This window comes from Camelina sativa, chromosome 16, assembly GCF_000633955.1.
Source record: "Camelina sativa cultivar DH55 chromosome 16, Cs, whole genome shotgun sequence".
Classification (NCBI taxonomy): Eukaryota; Viridiplantae; Streptophyta; class Magnoliopsida; order Brassicales; family Brassicaceae; genus Camelina; species Camelina sativa.
Genome location: NC_025700.1, coordinates 11130752 through 11158565, shown reverse-complemented (window position 1 = coordinate 11158565; position 27814 = coordinate 11130752). Strand labels below are relative to the sequence as shown.

At 35.7% G+C, this 27814-nt stretch overlaps 4 protein-coding genes across 4 annotated transcripts; 3 read left to right on the top strand and 1 right to left on the bottom strand.

The window, feature by feature from the left end:
• LOC104750344 (acyl carrier protein 2, mitochondrial) lies at positions 742-2239 on the bottom strand. Its single transcript, XM_010472130.2, has 2 exons — positions 1960-2239; positions 742-1206 (listed from the first exon to the last, which is right to left on the bottom strand). Exons 1-2 carry the CDS (start codon positions 2161-2163, stop codon positions 1030-1032), a joined length of 381 nt encoding a protein of 126 aa, XP_010470432.1. The 5' UTR covers positions 2164-2239; the 3' UTR covers positions 742-1029.
• On the top strand, positions 2733-4280 carry LOC104750343. Its single transcript, XM_010472129.2, has 3 exons — positions 2733-2970; positions 3176-3457; positions 3564-4280. The coding sequence occupies exons 1-2, from the start codon at positions 2881-2883 to the stop codon at positions 3437-3439; spliced, it is 354 nt and encodes a 117-aa protein (XP_010470431.1). The 5' UTR covers positions 2733-2880; the 3' UTR covers positions 3440-3457; positions 3564-4280.
• On the top strand, positions 6194-6935 carry LOC104753565 (MADS-box transcription factor PHERES 2-like). Its single transcript, XM_010475798.2, has one exon. It carries the CDS (start codon positions 6204-6206, stop codon positions 6837-6839), a length of 636 nt encoding a protein of 211 aa, XP_010474100.1. The 5' UTR covers positions 6194-6203; the 3' UTR covers positions 6840-6935.
• On the top strand, positions 21531-23171 carry LOC109129482. Its single transcript, XM_019237746.1, has 2 exons — positions 21531-22059; positions 22714-23171. The coding sequence occupies exons 1-2, from the start codon at positions 21531-21533 to the stop codon at positions 23169-23171; spliced, it is 987 nt and encodes a 328-aa protein (XP_019093291.1).

Sequence of the window (27814 nt, the reverse complement as noted above, 5' to 3'; positions counted from 1 at the left end):
AGGGGATCAATATCTACTTCGACAACGTGGGTGGATCCATGCTTGATCATTTTTCTTGCCAACTAAAGCAAAAGGTCTTGTGAATCCACTAGTTGAGGAAGGAAGTGTGTGTTTAACGAACGTGGTCTTGTAGATTTCAATTGGCTAATTGCGGGTATTATTAATATGTAGCATTCTCGGTGTGTCCCTCATCTTCGCACATGTCGGAGGTGTTATAAAGTGATCTAATGGTTCGTCAATGCAAATTTCCTTTGTTTCAACCTGCATCTGAAAACGATTGGCCTAAGACCATGATTTTAGTCTAAACCTTTTTTTGTCGTTTCCCTGAAATTTTTACTAATTCTGTAAGATATAATTCTATTTAAAGCAAAATGTTTACTATAACTATTTAAGAGGCTTCTGGTAATAAAAGCATAAGATATTAATTATGTTTGAAGAAGTTTAGCTGCTCAAGCTTAAGCTATAGGTCTACTATAACTAGCCTAGGACTGAATGCAGCGATTGTAGCTGTTGTGAGTTGGTTAGATAGCAGCCCTTAGTTAGGGATGAATTTATAGGCCTGTCTCTGCAGATTGTTGAAGGGGAGAATGGTTTTTGGAGGGTTTGGTCATTTGGTTGAAGTTTCATAGCTTTCTTCTTATCTTAGTAGGTTATAATAAACATGAGTCAATTGTAAATACGTTCCATCTAAGTGAATGCTAAATTAGAAAAAGGAATTTTTTATGAGACACGAGCCTGCAGTACTTGGTGGAATCTCGTTTATAAAGTGGAGCAAATATGTCTGATGCATATAATCTAATAAGACATATCAAGAACATCAAAGTTCCTTGAACGACCTCGTAAATCATGCGGAAACACATCTAATACTTATGAAACCAAGAGTAGTAGAGCCAAAAAAGCAAAAGCTTATGCATTCTCATGGCAAAAAGAAAATCTTGTTTGCTTCTTTACTTCTTATTAGGCTTAACCAAATCTGTGGACACAGCTGCGGCATACCATGAACACGCAGAGGACTTTGATTTTCTCTTTTCACTTAGCCTGAGGATGAGATGCAATAAAGTCAACGGCTAGATTGATGGAATGGATCTTGTCTGCGTCAGTATCAGGGATCTCAAACCCAAATTCCTCCTCCAATGCCATCACAACTTCCACAGTGTCCAAACTGTCCAACCCGAGATCGTTTTGGAAATGGGATTTTGGGGAAACCTGCAACAACAATAGGAATGGATTATTAGTACATAGTTCAAGCCTAACTACATGTCATAGCAGACTAGAGAGCACTAAAACTGGAGACTGAGACTTCAGATACAGATGACAACTGATTAGTTCAGATAGAGTCTCTAGGTTCTTGTTTAGTTGTTGATCAAGAGAGCTAAGAAGCACTACATAAACATCCAAACACAAAGGCTAGAGTAAAAGAATGCACAAAAAGCTTACTCAGCTAAACTTCTGAAAAACTTCAAGATACTACACATACAAGATTTTTACAACTCCTCTTTCACAAGATTGTGATGCTGAAGGAATTTTGGAAATCTAAACCTAATCAAAAGATAACTGAGATAGATGAGATGAGCTATCACTAGTAAAACAACAGTCAACCACCCAAACAAGTAAGTATGAGCAAAAAAGTTTCCAAATTGTTGCAATGTAGATACTCAAAAGTACATACACAATGCAACAAACAATCACCCAAAAGGGGTAAAAGAAAGTAAACCAAAACTCTCAAATTGTGCTCTCGCAAGTAAAAGTAAATTGCAGAATCCTAAGTTCTCTCTACATTCAGGTTATATGAATAGTTGCTGAGCGGATAGACTTCAATGAACATTAACTAAAAATCAAAACTTTATAAATTTCATCTAATCAAAACCCAGATAAGCTTCATTTCTAAGGTCTTACTCACTCATCAACAAAATTCAGATAGCAAAAAATGAAAAAGTAAAGAAATGGGTCGGATCGTACCTTAGAAGGATCGACTTTTTGGAAGTTTTTGACGACGGAGAGAACGCGATCTGTGACCTCAGATTTGTCAAGGAAAGAGCCTCTCACTTCCTCCGAGAAACGGCGGAGAATAGCGGTGAAAGGGAGCGCACGTTCTCTACGGTTTTGAATTGTTGGATTCACGTTGACTCTTAGGTATCTAAGCAAAGCACCTCTCGCCGCCATTGCTCTGTATTGAAAGTAAAAAAAAAAAAACCTAGAAAGTTTCTTCTGCTGTGGCTCTGCAAATGAGAGAGATCTGTTTGTTTTTGATATACAATTAAAAAACGACGTCGTTACGATTTTTAGTGGGCTTTTTTCGTATTTCTCATTCGAGCCCATTAACTCTGGACTAAAGTGTTTTTATCTAGTATCAGTATGAACTGAAAGACTGTAAGTACACTATGTTGTACTTGTACGACACAGTCTTAAATTCTTGTCATTGATCTATTGTTTGTTTATGGGTTATAAATTTTTGATGTCTGGTATCTTTTTCTTTTTAACTTCACTATTCTAAAGTAAAAGCTAAGAAAATATCTTTGGGGGATGTCACCAAAAAGAATCAGATCCTTGGAAAAAATGAAGAAGAAGCTGTTTTATTATAATTGGTATGGTTTTGTATCATTTTGATTCGATATTGGTGTGGTTAATGAAGTGGGAGAAATAAAAAGAATAGTAAAAAAAAAATAAAAGACCCCCACCTTATTCCCCTCAATNTTATTCCCCTCAAAAAAAACCAAAAAAAAAAAAAAAAACACAATAAATGTTATACCAAAAATAATTGAAAAAAGTAGCTCGAGAGGAGTTAGAGAAGTAGAGGAAGAAGAAGAAGTAGCATTTGCTACTTTACCCAAAATCCCTAACCACATAAACCCCAACAAAAAGAAAAAAAGAAATATAAAAATGAAAATGAGAGCTTTAGAAGAATCGAAGATCTCTGTTGTTGTTTCGTTGCTTCTTCTCTTCTCAATCTTCATCAGTTGCAGTCACCAGGTGAGTCCTTTTTTTCACCAATTTCGACCTCTCTGCTTTAGATCCCTCTTAAAGCTCTCTTCTTTTTCATCTGGGTGTTTCTTTATTTGTCAAAAAATCAAATCTTTAACCTAAGCTGAACTCAAAGTTTTGACCTTTCTTTAGCTTTTTTTTTTTTTTGTGTGTGTTCTGATTTGGAAATTTTATACTGTTTGGAATTTGTTAGGCAAATGAGGTGTCAATCAAAGAAGGAGAAGGAGAGATGAAGATGATGCCATTGATGGAGGAGAAGTTTATGGTGATGAATGAAACAAGAAGGAAGCTTGGGAGTTTTCAGATATGTTCAGTTTGTACTTGTTGTGGTGGTGCTAAAGGTCTTTGCTTGCCTTCACCTTGTTGCTATGCAATTAACTGCAACATCCCTAATAGACCTTTTGGTTACTGCTCTTTCACTCCCAAAACTTGCAATTGCTTTGGCTGCCATATCTGAGATCTCTCTTCTTTCATTGTAAGTTTCTAATTTTCTTCTTCTTCTCTGTTGTTGTTCTTTGGTTTTTCCTTTCTCACTTTCCTTGTGTTTGGATGTTTTGGGTTCTGATTTATTGTGAATCCAGGGTAGAGAATGGTGTGAATCTGAATCTTGATTCATCTGCAAGTGTGAAAGAGAAGAATATCTGTTCTTGGTTTGGTTCTTTTTTATTTTTTGTCTATACTTTATTTTGAGTCTTCATTAAATTTCATTACCTACTATCTCAGCAACATCATCATCCTCGTTAATTAATTATCTTTTTTTTTGCGTTTTTTAGGGTTTTTTTTTAGAGAATCTTGTTCACACTTCAAGCAAGATTTTGTGCTTTTTTTTTTCTTCTCTCTTCAATCAATTCTCTATCTGTCTTTCTTTCTTTTTTTTTCATTCTCTTGTTTGCTTATGTGTGTTAAGAATCTAGCATATTTTGGAAAGAGTCATTTTTTTGGTTAAGTTGGCAATTGGGAGAAATATTTAATATGGTGATGATGATGGTGTTGATGGTGATGGTGATGGTGGTGATAATGAAGCTGTTTAAGTTTTTAAAGTCTTTGTAATGAGTGATATGTTAAGCAAAAAAATTGGATCAAGTTTAGTGCTCTGTTATGATCTGATAAGATCTAAGTGTTTCTTTTAGTTTTAAAATAGAGAGTAAAAAAGAAAAAAGAAACAATTATTCATCTTCAAGTGCAGAGAGAGAGACTAGACAATGTCTCTGGATATGTTTTTATTTTATTCACAGTGCAAAAGAGACACTGTTATTATTGTAAGAGATGTTTTAAATCAAATGTTTGTTCCAACTCTCTCTCTCTCTCTATATTGTTTAGCATATTTAATTTGCAAGATCTGTAAATTTAATTACTAATTGTTCAATATTATTCACACATGGGACATCTTAAAGTTGTCTTTGGTGATAAATTAGTCAATATGTTTAGAGTGTTTAGAGTGTTGACCTTAGCACAGCTAGCAGCTTCCCCGTGATTGATTGGCTTTTATTAAATCGCACAGTTTGCATTTATATTCACAGGTCAGGGTTCATTAAACCCCAAACTGTTATCGTAAATACTAAATATAAATAAACTCAAATATAAGATAAAATTTAAGATATTAATTCTGTCTACAGTGCACAAAGTCTATGGGTAATTAAAATGTCGGAGAACAAAATCTTGGTTCACATTAGAACATTGATCAACTCAAAAGTAACCCCTACACTACATTTACACTGTCTGGTCAGTCTTAAGCAGTGATGTTTGAGTTCAGCTCTAACTCCAGATTGGTCGGACACCCTTTCTCAACTTACCACATCAAGATACCATATACCACCTGTGAAGGTAAAGGAACTCTCGAAGGTAACCGTGGTTGTATCGCCTTGGCTCATCTTACATAAAAGATTGATAAGGCGATGAGAGACAAAATCAATTCGTTGGACCACTAATATTGCTCAATTAAATAACCATATATATAACTTGTTCTAGAAGTCTTTTAAAAATCAAATACTAGACAAGTCTCGACACTTGATTGATCTTATTATAATCGGAGTTTCGTACTATGCTTGCTTTGAAAAATATGAGTTAGTCATGGTTTATATGAGACAAAGCAATATCAAACTTTTCTTTTATATTTGAAATTGTATCTTGTTTTATAATAAAGTTTTTATCATTAAAATTTCTGGTTCTAGCGGTAGTTTAGCTCTTCCTTATAAGTGAATTTTAATGTTATTTTCTCCAGTAATAAAACTATTGATATGGAAGCCTCTTATCTAAGGAACACAAATTTATTAATGTTTTGTTTATAGAGATTCAACCATACAATTATATATATATAGATATATATGTCTAAACATCTCCAATCCTACTATATTTTAGAATTAAAACTCTATTATAGAGCAACATTTGCTCCAACCCTACTCTATATGTTACTCTAAAATAGAGGAAAATATTGAAATAGCTCTATATTTAGAGTAATTTTTTTTGTCCACCGAGTAACTATATTATCAACTCTATTTATTTACACTAACTCTATTATAGAGTTAAATATAGAATAACACATTAGAGAAAAACCATGCTCTATTTTAGAATTATTCTATATTAAAATAGAAAAATAGAGATATACAATGGAGATAGTCTAATAAATTTTCAAAAATTTTAGGTTTTGCACTCAAATGGGAAAATGTGGATGGTTATGGCCGATAAGATATCCTAAACCAGATTTTTGAAATATACAATTTTACCTAGACTTTTATTTGAATTATTACTTTCTATCATACTATTATTAGCTGTAATTTTTAAAAAATATTATTTCCTATTAAATATGTTAATACTGATATAAAATAATAATAAACAGAAAAAGTATTAGTTGAATATATATCTTAAATTAATTTTGATGTAATTTTTTTCCCTCAAATGGACTTCCTAAATTAGAGATAATCAATTTACATATGGAAATACACTATTTTGCCTAAATGTATTATCTTTATTATGCCTTTAAAAGGTATAATATATGCAAGGGTTATCTCTAAAGTTAAATCTTATCATTTTATACTCAATCACATGCCTACACATATATAAGGGTAAAACTTATAAGATATCTTGCCATTTTAGTTTAATTGAAAATTAATTAGTCCAACAAAAAAATAAGAAATTCCTAATAAGTAAAATCACCTTTTATTTATTATATAAACAATCATCATGCAAAGGAATCACACTCACACATAACAAAGATAATAGATATGAGGAAGAAGGTGAAGTTGTCGCTCATAGAAAATGCAACGGCGAGGAGAAAAACATTCCTGAAGAGAAAAGAAGGACTGCTGAAGAAAGTTAACGAGCTGGTGACTCTTTGTGATGTCAAAGCATGTGCGGTCATCTATAGTCCGTACCAATCAACTCCGGAGGTTTGGCCATCAAGGGAAGGTGTTGAAGAAGTAATGTCAAAATTCATGGAGTGTTCGGTGGGAGAGCGGACCAAGAATATGGTGGATCAAGAGGGTTTTGTATGTCAAAGCATCGCCCAAGAAAATGAGCAATTGAATAAGCTGCATGAGGAGAACCGAAATTCTCAGATTCAAGATTTTATGTTTGGTTGTCTTGAAGGGAAGATGGATGTGCGTCATCTTGATGGAAGGGATAAGGGAGATTTGAGATCTTTTATTGAAAAGTATCTCAATGTTGTTACTCACAAGATTGAGATCATTACTAAGAATGCAGCTGCCCCAATCGATTTGAATCAAAATCCTAACGTTGAAGAGCATGAGGACATTCTCTCCATGGAAAACAATCACCAAGAACCTGTAACCGCTCGTCTCGCTGCCCTCACCATTGCTGATGCTGATGTTTCTGCTCCTAACAACACCAAGACGCTTTAGTCTAAGAGATTTATTCCGAGTGAAGTGATTGATTGTTTGCATTTTCTGTTTTATTTCCATCTTAGAAGACAAAATTCATATAAGATGTCTTCTTTTTCCGTTAATTGCTGTAATAATTAAAGGTTTTGCCTTTATATCTATTATCATGTTATTTTGATTACTAGCTGATGTGTCTGCGTGGAAAAGTTTAGTTATTTTTAAAGTTTTAAGTAAAAAACTAAACACAATAGTTTTTACAAGTTAAAAGACACCAACAACGTACTCACATCATGGATTCCAGGAGAAATCAATAGACTTGCGAATGAGAAAAGTGTCTGTAGAACTTTCTAACCAATTTTAAAGTTAATCAAATAATTAGCCATTTAAGTAATGAATAAGATCTTAACCTAAATTTTGTGTTTATGATCTTCCTTGGAATCACTCCACATTCAAAGTGGTATCAGCTTTATCCACTTTTTATGAAAATTGGTAAATATACAGTCAAGTCTAAATATGTATTAGATTGGTCCTAATATTTAAAATCTGAACGATTTGGCGAAATCCAAGAGTCAAGTGATTAAAACTTTCAAGAGGAGAGATTCAAGAGGTTATTTTAAATTAAATGTCAATATAAACTAAAACATTTTTCTGTGGTATGCTATTTAAGGATATTTATTAGGAAATTCTCAACTATGTAGCCGAGGAACACTATGTGAGTTTTAGTGTCTAATATGTGGTTTGCGACAAGAAACACTAAATCATGTAGTAGTCTAAAGGAATCTATATCATCCTAAATATGTACTCTTTGTTAAATTTCATCAAATCAAAATTTCCTTTCATCAACTTTCGAGTATCTACAATTTTTATTCTCTTTTCGGAGAAGAAAACATGAGATAATAGATTTTATATAATATATTTTCTATAGATATTAATTATGATTTATATGGAAAAGAAAAAAAAAAGATATATCCTACGTACAAGTAGGATTATAGGAATACCAAGCAATAAGCGTGGTCCAATCTGCATATATGATAAGACTATTTTTAGAGCATTGGAGAGAACACTCAAACACCACATAATTTTAGTTATAATTATGCGAGCTCTTCTTTGTCCTCCTTTTTGGAGATGCAAGGGCAACTTCAAGATGCTTGTCGTAAGACGATGAACAGTAAGAGGACCAAAATCTTGCCCTTTCTCGAATCTCAAATTTGGAACAACTTGTCTTATACATCAAGAACATAGATCCAGAGTCAGCTGAGTTTATGGATGTTTCACCACCAGCTATCACCCCAGACAATATACCAGCTACTGTCCCAGGCTCTACACCAACCAACGTCCCAGCCACTACACCAGTCAATGCCATAGGCATTACGCCAGCTACTGTCTCAGACACTATACCAAACACTACGCCTTCTAGTGAATGACCTCCACAACAAACAGTTCACTAATTTTCTCTACCTCTCCTATATTCGTTTTAATCATCTTCTTGGATTGAATCTTATGGAACTTATGTGATATGTTTTTGTCATGATGGAACAAATGTGTTTGATGTTGGTATTTTTATTATGAATGTGGAACAAATATGTTTGATGTTTGGTATTTTGATTATGAACAAATGTATATAATCACATTTAATTAGGTTTAAATTCATATATTTAGCTTTTATATTGAAAACAAATGAAAAAGGAGTTACTTACTAGTATCAAATCATCCGCACATTTGTTACCGATTGTAGACAAATTCAGTCACATATTATAAACACAGAGGTGACAAAACAGTTCAAGTTCCTGACTACCAACTTAACTTGGTGGCAATGGTATCATACTATTTTGTGACTACTTTGTGACTGTTGGATGAACAAAGCAAGACTAATCAGAAAGAAAAGGTTCAAGGAAACACATAAGCTGTAAAGGAGACCTGATCAAAGAGAGTCACCAAGCAATAAAGGAGGATGCTTATCTCATAGAAAAAAATGGAGCAGGAGCAGGAGCCAGTTGAAGAGTTAACTGGAGACGATTTTGAGGAAATTCATGCGTAAGACGTCATGGAGACGATAAGGTGATCAATGAAAGACACCAAGCACAACAGAAGGATGCTTACCTCATAGGAAAAATGGAGCAGGAGCCGGTTAAAGAGCTAACCAAAGACCATGTGGAGGAGATTCATGCGTAAGATGTCATGGAGACATTATGGTGATCAATGAAAGACACCAAGTACAAAAGGAGGATACTTACCTCAGAGAAAAATGGAGCATAAGAGGATGCTTACCTCGGATAAAAATGGAGCAAAAGAGAATGGTTACTTCAAAGAATAATTGAGCACTAGAGGATGATTACCTCAAGAGAAAAATGGAGCATTTTGTACTGTTTCACTAGAGAGTCACCAAGTAGGAAGAGAAACAAGTCATTGTGTTGTTGCATCTATTTGTTAACTATATAAACCAATTTTGTCTTGATTGTAAACACCAATTTTCGTTCAATAAAAGTTTATATTTGTTCTTATCTTCTTTAGAAAGAGAAGAGACAAAGGTCTCTTACTCAGTTTTGTTATTCTCTTCTCTCAATATATTCTAACAGTATTGGAAGTAGCACATTTCTAACTAAAACGCAACGAAGTATACTTAAGGGAAAATTTTGTAACCATACTTGACAGCTCTATACTTGAGACGGTTTTGGGACTGCCACAAGAGTATGGGTTTAGCGACTTATTACAGACTAAAATGGTAGTGGCAAAGGTGTTTGGTGGGTTGAATAGTACAGTAATTCCCAAAAGGGTCGCAAAGAATATTTTATTTAGTTATAATTAAGTTGTAAATTAGTTTGTGATTGTTTCAACTAAGTTAAAACTAGTTTTGTGTAGTCACAAAGGAGTTCGTTTTAGTAACGATTGTGCCACGAGTCTTGGAGCTTATATAATTTTGTTTGGTCACAAAGTGGTCACATTTTTGGAATTGGTTTGGTCATAAATTTTTCATATCTTTGGAATTGGTTTGGTCACAAATTAGTCACATTTGGGCATCATAAACCTGATTAATTTTTGAATTTGAAATGATATCAATCAAATGGAATTACGATTTAAAATACTAATCACGCAAACTTTAATAACATCAAACAAAAAGATCATCATTCTAAAGAAAAAAACATCAAACCAAAACATCATCATCCTAAACAAAAGGCGAAGGTCTGGTCTTCGTCTTCCACCGCCTCCAATGCGAAAGCTCACCCAAAAGCCATAAAGAGCCATAGAAACCCCGAATCAATCATGAACATGCAAGGAAACAACCAAAAACAGCCATAAAACATGAAAACAAAGGAATCTCAGGCTTAGATCAGCCATGATCATGCACTCACCTCTTTAGCAGGAAGTTTCTGACCAAAACCGCCGAATCCAATAACCAAGAAACCTTCTAAGAAGCCTCTAGCCCTGGATCTTCACTCCCACAGAAGGATCTCTTAAGGAAAGGCACCAAAACTCCAAAATCTGCCAAAAACTCTCAAGAACCCTTTTTCTCTCTATTTTTCTCTGAAATCGGCAAAAGAGGCTAATACCCACGACCTAGGTCGACTTCCAACCTTAAATACCACCGTTTAAGGTTTCTCCTAAACCGAACCGCTCTAATTCGATGTTTTAAAACAAACCGATCGAAGTAGAAAATGTTGGTGAAGACCGACACCCTACTTGGTGTCGATCGACACCCACCCCAAAACCGATAAATTGGTTTGTGGATGTTACAACTAGTTCCCTCCCCAGCAACATCATAATCTTCATTACAATATATAATAGTTCAGCATAAACCCTCTACTTAGCAAATGATTCGAGATTGAAGCAGGTTTCAAAGATTTGGAATTCTGATATACTACACAAGAGCAGTAAAATCTACCTCTGGTATTTTGTGCATGGCTACTAGCAAAAGCGATAAATTCTTCCACACCCGCCATATAATCCTTTGAGATATGATAACTCTATATTTTACCATCTTTTAGCATGCATTTATCTCCTGTTTTGCATTGTTTAGAGTTAGTTTTAGCACATTTATGTCTTTTATTCTCAGTTTATGCATTAAGATAGAATTTGCATTGCATTTGCATGTTTGTGTGCATAAACAAGTGAATTAGATACTTTGGAAGCACCAAGGAGAAGTTGTGATCAAAAGGAGACATATAGAAAAGGAATAAGGCTCAGAAGAGGAGGAAAGCAATCACTCAACCATGGAGTCGAGCACACACTTGACCGTTTGCCAAAGAACACTCGGTCGGATTCAAGACAAGTCCCTCAAAGGTCGACTAGAATAAAGATCTTCCGTTGGCATTCAGCTTCAGTGTTCTTCATAGAAGTTATAGACAGTCGAATTAGATTTCCAATGGTGGTTTTCTCAGGCCGATCGGAGTTATAGTGCAAGAGTTATCACTGTTTTACTGAACGGATATCATACCAGATCGATGACTGAAACTACTTGACAAACAACTTGACCATGCACTCGATCGAGCACATGGTCGAGCACTTTCCACCGTCTTTCTACTTTTTCTCCTAGCTAACTAGGGCTTCCCTTCTTTTCTATAAATAGGCCTCTTACCTCTGACCACAAAACAAGCTCGTTTTTTTAGTTCTAGCCACCAAAACTTGTAATCTTTATAACCTTTGATCCTTTAAGTATTTTTATTTGATTTCTTCTACAAAATTGCTTATTTCATCATTATCTTTCTGATTATGTCTGTTTCACCATTTTCTGGGTTTGTGTTCTTAAATCTCATTTATTAGATTCTGAGTAGAGGTAGATTCTGAAGGATGGGTTACATTGGTAGAGAACTTAGTTTGTTTAGGATGTTTAAGCTTGTTTGATTATATATCTCTTCTGGGTTAGATACTCTCTATGCTATTCTTATATCTGAGAGGGTAAGGATAGATCTTAAGCTTCTCTGCATCACACCAATGTTAGGGTTGCTAGATAAGGCTAATACTGGAGATTGTTGTGCCTATCCCAAGAGATTGGTTGTATAGGGTAGTTTTTAACAAATAATGGTCTGGTTCTTAATGCATGTTCAGTATGGTTTCACCAATGAGAGTTGGGTTAGGATGTTACTGTAACTTGATCACTTCTGTCATGAGAGTGGATTAGTGAGTTATTAAGATCATTGTCTAGAGATAGCTCATATTGATTGAGGTTTGTTAAGCAACCTAGATAGATTAAGTTTAATACCAACCAATAATTCCCATCCTTAGGATCTATTTGCTACTTGTTTGCTTTTGTTTCTTGCATTTTATTACTTGTCTTTTCTGCTTTATTATTTCTGCTTTTAGTTTTAAGTTTAATCATTTGTTCTGCATCACTCGACCATTCACTCGAACTTGGTTCATACCATGCTCGATCTAGTGCTAGGTCGAGCACCAATTTACTCTCTTGTTTATGCATTGTTCTGTTCTAGTTTGCTCTTGTTTACTTATGCTTATTAGTTAATTCTGCTTAGTACTTCTTTAAGTTATTTACTTTATTGCATTTCATTTCTGCTTCATGAGGTTGATAGATACCACCCCCATATCTGAATTGGCTTATGTTGTACTATCTTGATTGCATCTTTTGTGATTAGGATAATCCCATTTGGATTGACACCTTAAGTACTACAATGCATAAGGTTAATTGAACCTACTAGGATAGAGACACAAAAATCCTAGTATCAATTTTGTGTTGAGAATCTGAGTTTGCTTCTTTATATTAAGTTGTTGTTCATCATCTCATCTTGCTTATCATGTTTGTTTCATCATTTTGTGGGTTTGTGTTCATTATGATCATGATTTTCTTGTCTGAGTAGTGAGTTAGGATTCTGGAGATGGATTAGGTTAGTTTAGGGTTGTGGTTGGGTGTGCTCTAAGCTGTTCTTATATCAAGAGGGTAAGAGCAAATCTTAAGCTTCCTAGCATCACACCAATGTCTAGGTTGTTAGATAAAGTCAACACTGGAGATTATCATGCTTGTCCCAAGAGATTGGTTGCACAAGGTGGTTTTTGACAAGTAATGGTCTGGTTCTTAATGCCTGTTCAGTATGGTTTCACCAATGAGAGTTGGGTTAGGATGTTACTGTAACTTGATCACTTCGTCATGAGGGTGGATTAGTGAGTCATTAAGATCATTGTCTAGAGATAGCTCATGTTTGATTGAGGTTTGTTGACCAGTTTAGATAGCCACATCCTGAACACTAGCCCATGAATCCATCTCTGGAAGCCTTCTTTGTCATTTGATTGTTTACTTATCGCATATTATCTTGTTACATTGCATTTGTTTCAGTTTAAGTTTGTCATGATTGCATCTGTTTTTCGTAGAAACCCACTCGACCTAGTCACTCGACCAGTCACACGGTCGAGTGCTTGATCGAGCACCTTCGAATTGTTCATTTATTTTCTGTTCCATTTCAATTCTGCACCTTTACTGTTTTATCTACTGCTTTTACTTCTGTTGGTTAAATTTCAGCATTGCTTACTTTGTTTACTTGCATTTAATTTCTGTTTCAAGCATTTTACTTTCTGCACTTACATTTGTTTTATCAAACTGTTTCACCAAAATCTCTTTCATACTTGGCTTAACTTGGATTATTGTTCACACCCTGATTGCATGCACATCCCACACTTTATGGATTGACATCTCTTATACTACAACTGCATAAGAGAATTGAAACCTCTTCCACCTGATCATATCATTGCTTATGTCTCTGTTTGCATGTTTGCATACATTCATTGCACAAGACTTTACACAAAGAGCCATGTTTCAAGATATGATTAGTCAATGGATCGATTTGATTGTACATCCATTATCGTGATGGATTTTTCGATATTATTTTTTTGTCTTTTTCAACTTTTTGTTGTTTCTTTTTTTTTCCCTTTCGCTTTTTTTTCTTTTCAATGTTGGATAGTAACGAATGAAGAAGAGGAGCTAGATATGTGAAAATTGCGATATTTTTGCGACCGTGTCATAAGGGTTCACACAAGTTCAGTATACCTAACATATGCATTTCCCTCATTATTTGCCGACATAGTGCGACGCTTTTCCAACTGTTTTTAAGGAGTCTCAAAAGTTTTGTACATCTAAACTATCACATTCTCAACTTTTTTTGCCGACATATCGTGTCTACTTTACTACTAAACCACACTCAAAAACGTTGTTGCATATAAGATGCCATATTGCAACTTAATTGTGACTGTCGGTTACGGACTAAAACAATAGTTGCAACATAGTCGCAAAGTGCGACTGATTTGCGATGAAACACAACTAGTCGCAAAAGAATTCGTATTTGGTCGCTAAATGGAGACGATTTTGTGATGTAGATGATTTGTCGCTAATAAGCGACGTGTTTCCGTCCATTTTTTTTTGTTAATATGTGATAAAATAGTCACAAAATCGTTGCATTATTTTGCGACCAAAAAACAGTCAAGAATTGGAATACCAAACTACATGTTTTTTTGTAGTGAACTCCAATGTGTTTGTAGCCATTACTTGACTATTGGATCTTGAAATAGATTTGCTCTAAACCACAATCTCAATCCTAGGGTTTTCATGGTCTTTTTTAAATGTAAAATGAGATAAGTATCTTAGACATCTGCTTAGATCATTCTCTTCCTATGTAACCTCATAGTGGCTGATTCCTCACTTAATTAAGCATAATCCTCTTTAATCTCTTTCCTTCTTATTTATAACAAAATGTTCCATCCCAAACACCAAACGCATGACTCCCTTTTTCACGTGATGATCACACTATGATCCCAAACAATAAAAAGCAAAACAAAGTAAGGAAACAAATTAAGGAAAGTTAAACATTGGTTTAGTTCAGATTTTACAATTAAACGAGGTTATATATCGGTTTGGGTTTATAAATGAGAATTAGGTTTTAGATTTTACAATTGGGAGGAAATTATATGTTGGTTTGAGTTTACAAATAAGGTAATTAGGATTTAGATTTTACAATTAAAACAAAATTATATGTTGGTTTGGGTTTACAAATGAGGTGGTTAGGGTTTAGATTTTAGAATTAGAACAAAATGATATGTCAGTTTGGATTTACAAATAATGTGGTTAGGGTTTAGATTTTATAATTAGAACATAATTATATATTTGTTTGGCTTATAAAAGAGCGGTTTGAATTTTTTTATTTTATAATGATGTATACAAATTTCGTTTTCTTTCTTATTTTATAAGGAGGTGAACAAAGAGGTTCAATCTTAGGATGAACAATAAAAAATCATTAATCCACACACGTGAAAGTGAAAGCAACCTCATCCACGAGTATAGTGAATGTTTTAGAAATAAATCAAAAGTAAAAATGAGATAGAGTAATGCAATATGATTCGGTTAGATTTGGCTACAGATTCATTTAAAAATCCATATACATATTCATATACTAAATAATAATTCCTTTTTCACTTTTTAAAATATGTTTTAAGTTTTCTCATTTTTAAAAAAGATATACTTATAAGTTTTAACAGTGGAAACTCTAAAAAATAAAAATGCATCAAACATAAATTAAACTAAATCACAAATGGTTTTATACTCTTATACTAATAAATAAGATATTAGAATAATAGGAAAAACTACCAAAATTGCAATATCTATAATTTAAAACATTACAAAGGGGTGGACAAAAAAAACCTAAACCCGAAAAACCGTTACAATGGGAAAAAGGGAATATTACTTTGAGGAAGAAGGAAAATCAAATATATCAGAAATCGAGGATCTCCTTGTATAAATAACACTCAGTAAACACTAAAGATGGAAGACTCCTTGGCTCTCAAGAACCCAAAATTTGACTTCTATTAAGATAATCCTAGCTTGTTGTTTTGGCTAAGTTAGGAACCTCTCGTAACAATTATCGATCTAACTCTTGAATCAATTAAGAAAATATATTTTCTTGACTTGTTTGTTCTTACATTTTGTGACATCAGCTTTCTAAAATCGAGATTTGGAGCAAATCAAAGGATTCAATTTTGAATTTTAAATTCTGTAACATCCGCTTTCTTTAACATCTCTGCGATAGGATCGTAGGCGCTGAGAAAGTCAGTGTGAGCGGTGTCGGTGCCGGGTTGGTCGGTGATGCTAGGATTATGGGTGTGAGACACCCAGGAGGTGGAGCCCCTAGGAGAGGTGTTGATCTTGCGGACTTGTTGGCGTTGGTGTTGAAACAATTGCCAGTAGTGGTACCGGTGCAGGATCCGATGGTGCCGCTTGTGATGGCGGAGGTGCAGCAGCCATTGGCTGCGGGTGCGGGAACTTATTCCCTGTATGTGATCATGCTGTGGGAGATGGGTAACATCGTTATAGAACGGTTTTCGGGTGGTTTTGACCCTACCACTACAGATGCATGGTCGCTTAGGGGTGGTTGGTTGTGCGATTAAGTACCAAGATGAGGTGGTGTTCAGGAAACGAGTTTCCACGAGGCTGGGTTAAAAGAGGAAAGTTTCCTGAAGTGGAAGTTTCTTAAGTGGGAAGTTTTCAGAAATGGAAGGTGCTAAAATTGGAAAGTTTTATGGGAGTTAAAATTTGTCCATTTTCAGGAGTTGTGAGCCTGGTTGGGGTTTGTGTAGTCTTCGTGGCGTACTTTGGAGTCATTATGTAACCCATGTGTGGCGGTCTTGCAAGACGTGTGTGGCCTTTATGGCAGGCTGTTTAGCCAATTGTGTGGCCTTTGTGGCGGGCTGTTTAGCCAATATTGCTTGTTTAGTAGGTCCTTCGAGAAGTGTGACCTGTTTAGGCAATCCTTCGGGATGTGTGGTCTGCATGACAGTCCTTCGGGACGAGTGATCTTTGTGACAGTCCTTCGGGACGAGTGCTCTTTGCGACGGTCCTTTGGGACGAGTGGTCTTCATGACGGTCCTTCGGGATGTGTGGCGGTCCTGTTTTGGACATTTGTTGGCCTTAGTGGCGGCCTTTGTGGCATGTTGATGATCCTTGTGTGGTCATGAGGTATTCCAATGAGGGAAGATATGGTTGGTAGGACATTTTGATGTTTTACGCGAACCACGGGAGGGAAACCTGGTTAGGGATAAGACTCAGACGTGATCAGAATTGGTTGCTCTAAGGACAGTTGTTCCTGAACGACTTTTGGGAGACTTTAGTTCTTCTTGTACCGTCATATTCTGAGACTTTGTGGCTTGTGAGTATGACATGTATATCAACTTTGGATAACGATCCGGGGGCGCGCTGTAGGATAACAACCCGATGGACGAATATTGGACTTCTTTATATAGTATGGCATGCGGGCTTAGGCCCGATGAGGAGCCAATAAAAGTCAAGGTCGAGACCTATGAGTAAAGGAAAGTCCAAAATTCGAGAGGAAACGATGCCTGGAACGTGAGTCTATCGCCTATAGGTGACCTTCGTAGATCGATCGAAGGAGTGAGGCCGTGGAGACGGTTGCGCGAGAGTCCTTGGTTGATGGTCGTTTGAGATTCGAGGATGAATCCATGTTGGTGGGGGAGAATTGTAACATCCGCTTTCTAAAATCGGAATGTGGAGCAAACCAAATAATTGAATTTGTAATTGATTTTTGTTTAATTAAACTCTAATTTAATCTAATTAAACCAAAACAATCCCTCTTAATTTCTGGTTTAATCTAATTAACCAAAAACCCCTAATCCCCTCTCGTTTTTGTGCTATTTTCGACGTTGTTATCAGAGAGAGGGAGAGAAAGAGAGATAAGTCTTGGTTATTTGGTGTAAAGGAGAAAGAGAAGAAGATCAAGCTTTTTCCTTAGAGTAAAGACAGAAACAGAACTGTCAGGATTTGTGAGAAGGAGGATCCGACTGCTCAAATCGTTTCGGAAGGTAATGATTTTTGGTAGGGTTTCAAGCTTTTTACAGAAGTGAATTTGAGTTAATATTCTAGAAGATATCGGCAGTTTCGTGGGACGTTTCTTTTCCGTCGAAGATTGAGACCAGTGGGTGTTTCGGGATCGACTGCGGATTCATCTGAGATCCGATTGTGCCAAAATATTTTGGCAAGCTTCTGGACATCTGTACCATGCTTTTCACTGGAGGGATTGGAAAGTTAACGGTTCGTGTTGATTATGTGGTTTCACTTGTGAGGTTCTTCTTTTCTGTTTTTTTTCTGGCAGTTTGTTTTCAATGTTTGTTTGTTGTTGTGATTGGTTGTAGGAGCGAGTTGGGTTGTTCTTAGATATTGGAGAGCCTCTCTTTTGGTTGTAGTTATTTTCGTGAATATTTGTTAAGGTGAGTGTGTGACCATGAGCTTATCTGAGCAAGTGAGTTGTATGACTTATTTTGTGTGATGATGTGTAGGTGTGGTGGAAGTATTATTGGGTGTTATGTTTTATTGTGTTTGTGGTCTATTTGAAGGCAAAGTGTTACTTTGGGATCATGGCAATGAAGAGGAGGATGTTAGAGTGACTTAGTTGTTATGCTTGGGTTTCTTCTAGATTGTTAGAATTGGAATGTTGATGTTAGAACTATGATTTAAGTTACTACCACTTAGTCTATGAATCTGGTTAATTATTGGATTATTATTGGTATTTTCCGTTGTTTATTTTGTGATTTGAGTTTTGGAATATTTCAATAAATATTTTGGTTTATTTATTTATTATTTATTATTTATTAGTATTTATTAAAAAAAAATGGATTGGGTGGTTTCAAATTCACCGGTTTAAAATCTATAGGTTCAACTCTCACAAGTGGTGCCACATGTTGAGACCCTTACATAAAATTCCTTGCACATTTCTACCACTAAGCTAAGACGAAAAGAAGTTCACGATGGTCAGAGTCTAAAGTGCATAAATGGATAGCGGAGAATAGTTTAGGAGATATGATAACCTTATTATTTTAACCATTTTAGCTATAGTTTTAGTCTGGATTTAGGAAGAGTTTAGTATGATTTCAAGGCTAAAATGTCTATTATTAAATATTTTTGGTTTCAAAAAAGTTTTACAGGTTTTATAGCAAAAATGACCAAAAGACAAGGAAAATACGTTTCAGGAGAGATTCAGAGCTTTACAGTACGGGCAACATTTGAAGAACATTTACAACTCATATTTCGACGTACTTGGTGTCTATGAAAATCTGGAAGAGTTATCTTTCTTTCCGAAGTGGAATCAAGTCGATCCGTTCACTTATCAAGAAGTTATGCCCGATTTACCGAGACGTGTTATAAACCGACGAGAAGATAAGTTTGAAACCAAATGGACTTTAATGACGGCCCGATTAGCAACCATCACGGCGGCCCAGCCCGGAGGAGTCACCACGGTCCAGAACCTTCGTCAGCCGCCCCTTTTCCTGCACTCAAGAATAAAAGACGTTTTTACCATTACAAAACCTTAAACTTAGACAAAACCCTATAAATACTCTTCTAAGCTCTAGGGTTTAGTGTGTGCCTTCACCTGCCTCCAAAAAGATTTAGACCAGAAGAACAGCCACGACCAGCAGCTCTCTCTCGTCCCTCTCCTTGAAGCCTTGGAGTTCACCAAAATCTTTTCTATTCTATTTGCTTTGTTCTTTGTTTCATAAGGAAGAAGATCCTACAACTTTGTTTGACAATCATTGAAGTAATATCTAAATCCTTTCTCTCTATTTATTCTTTTATGTTTATGATTTTATTAAACCTTGCTTTGATGATTCCCATAAACATGATAGAGTAGTTTTCTAGTTGGGTTTAAAAGGATAATCAAAGGGGGAGATGATCTTAGTTTAGGTGGCAATTTTTAGGGTTTGTTATATTTATATTCTACTTTATTCTATACTTTAATTCTAAGTCTTTGCTTAATGCTTTAAGTTAGCCTCATGAACTAACTATGATCTAAAGTGTGTGTGCTTTGCCAAAAGCTTGCATGTGTGCTTGACCTAGCTTAGATGTGTGAGGAGTCATAGGAAGCACATACCCCTTACCTATGGAATCTCATGGATTAGAATCGAACATGTTTTAAATGCTTTGATCTATGCGTCGTTGCCTGCGACAGTTGAGTTATGGAGTATAGTGATCTTAGACGGTTAGCTTGTGAACTATAAGTTAACGGTTCATTCGTGTTTCGTAGTCCGAGTTTTAGATAAACAAACCAATCCTAAACTTTCCTAGATAGATAGATCGTCAAACCCCTGTGATTTCTCTTGATGCCCAACGCTTGTTTTATTTACTTTATTTGCTTTTTATTTACGTTTATTTCTTACTTACGACAGTGACAACCTAAACCCCCATTTTATTGAGTCCTAGCCTTACTTACTTCCGACGGATTCCGTTAAACAACAACTCTCTCTCTGTGTGATCAATCCTTAAATACTACTACAGATTAGTTGTGCACTTGCAACAGTTGTGTAGTCTTTTAAGGTAAAAGATTTGAAGCGAAATAAACCACGCACATCAAGCTTTTTGGAGATTGTTGTTTACAAGAGTCTAGGAACTAGAGTAACGTCTAGGACACCTTGCTTTTTAATTTTTCTTTTTAATTTTCATTGTTTCAGGAGACCTTGAGGATGAACCTCGACGCTCTCCCATGAGATTTTGATAACCTTACTATTGCAGAGCTCATGTCACATTACCGAGCCACGGACAGAGACCCATCCGGTCCACAAGCTCACTCGCTGCACGGTTCACGCATTGGTCACTCATGACCATCCGTTGTACCATCACTTAGGCGACCTTGTCGCAGTTCTTTCACTCGACCACCTCAAGGCCAAGCACCTATGAGACCAGCTTACTGCCCAGCTGACCATTCTTACACGCTGTACCACGCATATGTGCCATGCTTTGCAACAAACCATCACTTTGATCCGTAAGTCATGAATGTCGATGTCAATGAAAATTTTTTCTATGACACTCGAAAACCAATCACTTCAAGGAGTTATTACAATGAAGACAAGCTTATGAAGATGATGGACGAACTGATATCAAGTTAAGAGGGGGCTGATAAAGTTCTAAATGCAAAATTGGATAAGATGAGTATTGAGTTTGGAGCTAAACTCGAGACTATCACCGCGGACTTTACACGGTTGGAGGAACAAATCAATGCCATCAACAACCAATTTTTAAACACTTTTGAAGATATACAAGATCATGGAACGAAGATTATCAACATGGGTTACACCATTGACACCATCGAGAACTGTTTAGAGTGGAAAGTAGAAGCCTTGTTCAACAAATCCGACGAATGCAATAATTGGAGTGATAGTCAACTATATCAACCTACTGATGCTGGAGAAGGATATGGAGCCTCACTTGAGTATCCAACCGATCCTAACAAGTCCAAGGAGTGGACTAGAGAAAAAGATAACCCAACCGATGAGGAAGAAGCTTATTTCGTGGAAAGAGCTATAGAATACCGATATGAAGATTTGCCAAGAGAGAATGATGAGTCCTATGATCTATCATCTACAAAAGAAGATGGATAAGAAGAGCTCAAAGACTTCTACTGTTGCATGACATATCAGTTCCCTAATGAAGAAATTCCCGAAAACTACAATTTCGACAATTTCAACACCAAGAGGAAGCTTTCTACCGAGGTAACCATAGAACCCGACCATCTCCAGCACCATATGATGTTTATGAAGATTGGGAACCTGTCCCAAGTCACCGTCCAAGCCGTTTCCCAAGACCTTATCCAAGGAGAGCCGAAACCAATTTAAACCGCCCATACCCACGTCGAGAGCCTAATTTTATCCGATTTCCCCCACCAAGTCTTTGAAGACAATTTTCATGTGTCAACACAACAAAAAGATGAAGAAGAAAACATTATGAACCTAATAAGTCAGTTAGCTGATCTTCAAGATGAGACTATGAAGATGCTGCATGAGAAGCTTGACAAAATCGAATCTGATCTTTCGGGAAAAAGGGATGACATTGCTGTTAGAGTTAGAAGTATAGAAGAGCAAAGATATAAAGATACTGAAGCCATGGAGAAGAAGCTCCATTTCCTGGAGGAAGAACAAGAGAGACATCTCAAGAGTGCTCAAGATAATGCTATCAACATTAAAGACTTGGCCAATGAAGTTTCGGATTTAACAAAGGACCATGAGTCCAAGTGTGGAGTTTTATTCAACAAGGATTTAGACACAAGGAAGCGTGTGGAGAATCTTGAGAACCGAGAATATGAAGCTGAGAGGAAGATGTTTGGTCTCGACTTTGAACAAAAACGTTTTGGAGAACTTATATCCAAAGAATTTACATTCACCAAGGAGAGCCACAAGCTACTTAAGGAGATTGAAGCTGAACAAAAGGAGAAGGATCAAGATCTTGCTGCTAAGATTGAGGATCTAACCTCATGTGTTTCTGGACACATCCAAGAAGAAAATCGAATCGATGGAGTAGAAGAAGGAAGAGAAAAAGAATCCTTTGACGAAAAAGGAAAACATTCATGTTTCTTTTTAGAAAAAGGAAAATTTTCTTTTACTTCAACACAAGATAATTTTGTGGAGAACAAGCTATAAGGTTCCATGGAAAATGGAACCTGCAACCTAAACCCACACGAGACCTCTCAACAAGGAGAAAAAGAATCAACACCCCATGTCGCTTGTAACACCATCACAACCTTCAAAGGAGTCCAACCTTTGCAAGAACTTTAAGAAGGGGAGATTTATGAAGAAGAAGAAGATGAACTATTCAAGGGAACACAGTTTCAACATCAACCACGTGGTCTTACCCTCTTGAACAACCGTTGGTACCCACATATGATAAGCCTAAGAGATCTAGGCGATTTCAACCGAGCAGTTGGGAGACTTCTCCAAGGTACCACTTTCGCAAAAGCTTGTTCTATTTATTATATTAACCAATTATTTCTTGAGAATTGTGAGTCAACGAAAGAGATGAAAGAGCTATATGATCAAGCCTTACACTACCCACGGTTCAATACACTACACAAAGTGGAGAGCCCTGGCCGATTCCTCATCACTTGTTTTATCAATGGAGTTGAATTTAAAGATGCATTATGTGATTTCGGTTCATGTATCAACATCATGTCAACTGATGCTGTTAAGAAGATTGGCTTGAGACACTTACAACTTTCGGACATACGCATAGGACTCGCCAATTCCTTATTCACAATAGCCGAAGGAATGGTCCGAGACATTCATGTGCGAGTCGGAATTTGCAATGTTCCAACCGATTTTCAGATTATCAATGCTGAGAAAGGGAGTTTTACACCACTTATCCTTGGAGGAGCATTCCTAGCCAAAGCTGGAGCCGTCATGGACTGGCATAACCGAAGAATGACTCTCACCAACATCAGTGGAGACATTTTCTATGAAGCTAAACCATTCAACCCACCAACTCGAAGATGTAGAGAAGAAGATTATGCAAGAGATCCACCTGATGCCTACATTGGAGAAAGATCCAAGAGAGCTTGTCTAAGGATAACTGACTCTTCTCACCCTGCTTGAGAGAGCAAGCTAACGTCGAGCCAACGACGTTAAACAAGCGCGCTACTTGGGAGGCAACCCATGTCTAGTAAGTTTTTATTTTTAGGATTTATTTTATTTTACTTTTAATATTTTTGCATTTTAGTTTCAGGTTTATAAAAAAAACACAGAAAAATATAGAAAATAGAAAAGCCAAAAAGAAGGAAGAAGAAGGACCATGGATTGGCAATGCACACTATGACTAGTGGCAAGTACCACCTACTGATCGGCTATGTTCAACCTGACCGAAGCAAGCCGAAGGCAATGGATCGATCACAACCCTCATGTGATCGATGCCGAGAGTCCCCACCAGCCATATAAACCGTAGCCGATGCCATGTCCCATGTCCGATGGACCATGTACCACGTCATGCGTACCATGTACCAAATCTGCTGTCCGCAAACGTTCATCCGTGTACCGCGAGACAATTCCAAACCACCACCATCCTACCACCAACCATCATCATTCTTTTATTTAGGTATGTTTTTGTTATTTTTATTTTATCATTATTATTGATGGTTTTAGGTTTTTGTTTAAAGGAGGATGCATTTAGAGATATATCAAACAACAATTCGAATGAACTTAGCCTAGTTCATATTCGATGTCAAGCAACCAAAGGAAGTACAAACGGTTAGTCACCACATTTCCACAGCCGAATTCTAAGACAATTTTTGGGCAACCATTAAACGTGTAGAGTCGACACAACATCATTCCATCAAGGTGACATTGTTCTTAAACCCTACACTTTTCCTTATGATTTTTAATCCTCAACTCTTTCTTTTTTCCCACCGAGGACGGTGTGATTTAAGTCTGGGGGGAAGGATGTTCCATCCTATACTAATGCTACTTTCTATTTTGTTGACTTGAGACATTTTTTTCACTTTTTACATCAATAATTTGACGTTTTTACCGAGTCACATTTTTTTTTATTGAGTCAAAACTAGTAGGGGATTATGATCTTATTCTAACAGTTTATTTGATTTGGATTAACACTCTTATGACTCTTGATTATACTTGACAACAGAACTGAAGTTTGGAAAGACTGTGGGCCGACTCAACAATCCCCAAAGTCCCTATTCGATGGATATTAAGATGATCTAACGTTGTCTCTAATTTTTATAGGAACTAAACCAGACTTAATTATCAAGCCCTGGGAATCAGTATACATTGGACTAGATCTCTACATTCAATCCACACAAGATATTGCACTTCTTCAATAGTATGTTCCCCTCTCTCTTCCCTTCAATACTCTGAAAAAAAAAGAAAAAAAAAAGAATAAAATATGAGATGATTTTGATCAGTTTATAGGGGTAGGTAAATTACCTGTGACCTCATTATTCTACTTTAGAGTCAAATGATCACACAAAGCTTGGAAGCGAGGGGTAGGTAAATTACCTATGATCCTAGTATTCGCCTACACCTTTGATTTAAAAAAGAAGAAGAAATGAGAAAAGGGAGAGGAAAGGAATCATACGAAGAAAATCTTGGCTTGAAGAGAGTCGGCAAGCCATTGATCGATTTTCCCTTGGTAAGATTTCACTTTTTATTATTGCTTTAATTTATGTAAAGAGATGACAATGGAGATTTTTGAGACTCTAAAGAATTGTGGGATCAAGGAGCGTTGATGATTCTCATGGTGGATTACAAATGAAAGTTCCTAATGTCAAGGCGAAGAAGAGTGCAAAGACAATATCCCCAAAGATAAGTGAATTCCCATTATTTTTAAAACCTCTTTTCCATGATTTACTTTGATTGTTTGCTTGAAGACAAGCAAAGTCTAAGTCTGGGGGAGTTGATAACATCATTATTTCACCCATTTTAGCTATAGTTTTAGTATGCATTTAGGAAGATTTTAGTATGATTTAAAGGCTAAAATTTCTATTATCAAGTATTTTAGGTTTCAAGAAGATTTTACAGATTTTACAGCAAAAAGGACCAACAGACAAAGAAAATACGTTTCAGGACAGATTCAGAGCTTTACACTACGGGCAACGTTTGAAGAACTTCTACAACTCATATTTCGACGTACTTGGTGTCTATGAAAATCTGGAAGAGTCATCATTCTCCTCAAAGTTGAATCAAGTCAATCCATTCACTCATCAGGAAGTTATGCCCGATTTACCGAGACGTGTTATAAACCGACGAGAAGATAAGTTTGAAGCCAAGCCCGATTAGCAACCATCACAGCGGCCAGGCCCGGAGGAGACACCACGGTCCAGAACCTTCTTCAGCCGCCCCTTGTCCTACATTCAAGAATAAAAGACGTTTCTATCCTTACAAAACCCTAAAGCTAGACAAAACCCTATAAATACTCTTCTAAGCTCTAGGGTTTAGTGTGTGCCTTCACCTGCCTCCAAAAAGATCACAACCAGAAGAACAGCCACGACCAGCAGCTCTCTCTTGTCCCTCTCCTTGAAGCCTTGAAGTTCACCAAACTCTTTTCTATTATATTTGCTTTGTTCTTTCTTTCATAAGGAAGAAGATCCTACAACTTTGTTTGACAATCATTGAAGTAATATCTAAATCCTTTCTCTCTATTTATTCATTTATGTTTATGATTTTATTAAACCTTGCTTTGATGATTCTCTTTAAACATGCTACAGTAGTTTTCTAGTTGGGTTTAAAGGGATAATCAAAGGGGGGGAGATGATCTTAGTTTAGGTGGCAATTTTTAGGGTTTGTTAGATTTATATTCTAGTTTATTCTATACTTTAATTTTAAGTCTTTGCTTAATGCTTTAAGTTAGCCTCATGAACTAACTATGATCTAAAGTGTGTGTGCTTTGCCAAAAGCTTGCATGTGTGCTTGACCTAGCTTAGATGTGTGAGGAGTCATAGGAAGCACATACCCCTTACCTATGGAATCTCGTGGATTAGAATCGAACATGTTTTAAATGCTTTGATATATGCGTCGTTGCCTGCGACAGTTGAGTAACGGAGTATAGTGATCTTAGACGGTTAGCTTGTGAACTATAATTAACGGTTCATTTGTGTTTCGTAGTCCGAATTTTAGATAAACAAACCAATCCTAAACTTTCCTAGATAGATAGATCGTCAAACCCCTGCGATTTCCCTTGATGCCCAACACTTGTTTTATTTATTTTATTTGCTTTGTATTTACGTTTATTGCTTACTTACGACAATGACAACCTAAACCCCTATTTTATTGAGTGCTAGCCTTACTTACTTTTGACGGATTACGTTAAACAACAACTCTCTCTTTGTGGGATCGATCCTTAAATACTAATACCGATTAGATGTGCACTTGCAGCAGTTGTGTGGTCTTTTAAGGTAAAAGATTTAAAGCGAAATAAACCAGGCACATCAACATACTTATAGCTAAAAGAGTTAGTAAATCAATTCTCACGAACAGGATACCAATTATATTGCAGCGTGTTTTGGATCGACGGGTGCAATATGATGTGACTGTTTTACTACCGTCTGGTCTGAGTGTGTGACCTTTAGTTGATTATTTATTGGATTAGATGAACATATTTCATGTATTCAATGGATGTTTCTATCAATGTATTATCAGAGCATTTAATGCATGGTTGACTCTTAAGTGTGATGATTTTAGATTTTACAGAATGTGCTGCTATTATGTCACAAAATTCATAGTTTTTGCATACAACCAAAATCTACAATTTAAACCAAACAATTACAACTCTCATATTTTCATATATTTTTAAAATATACATACTTGTAAACTCATAAACAGATTATTCAATTCTAAGTACAATACATAACCTAAATGTCTTCGAAATCCAAAATATATAACTTTAGCTTGAGTTCACAACATTATATTGTAATGATTGAGTAGCAGCTTTGACTGTGTCTGTTGAATACAAAGAAGTAAAAAAAAGAAGATGATTTAACTTTGCTTCTTGCAGCTGACACTAATTTTAGTATACAAAAGACTAAACACCCAAAAATATTATCCTTCTATATCCTGAAAAGACGTCTTAAGGGCGAAGTTTGCATAATAATTATAAGATAATTATATGTCTAATCCCCAAAAAAGAAAATTTAAATGGATTGGCGAAATTTGAGGATTAGATGAACTTAATAAGAGAAATATATGTCTAATTTCTTAGGGAATCTCTCTATATGTTACTTTAAAATTTATGAAAATGTTGAGATTGCTCTATATATTTAGAGTAACTCTACTATCAACTATATTTTTTTACATTAACTATATTATAGAGTCAAATATAGAGAAAAACCATGCTCTATTTTAAAGTTATTCTATATTAAAGTAAAAAAAATAGAGATATACATTGGAGATAGTCTAATAAGTTTTTTAAAAAAATTTCCTAAGTCTAATAAGTTTTTTAAAAAAATTTCCTATTAGTTGACAAAAAAACAAAAACAATTTCCTGTTAAATAAATTAATACTGATATAAAATAATGAAAAACAAAAGTTGTTAAAAAATATAATAAATAATAATAAACAAAAAAAAATATAAATATAATAAATATATCTTAGATTACTTTTGATGTAATTTTTTTTCCTATTAGTTGACAAAAAAAAAACAATGTCCTGTTAAATAAATTAATACTGATATAAAATAATGAAAAACAAAAGTTGTTAAAAAAATATAATAAATAATAATTAACAAAAAAATA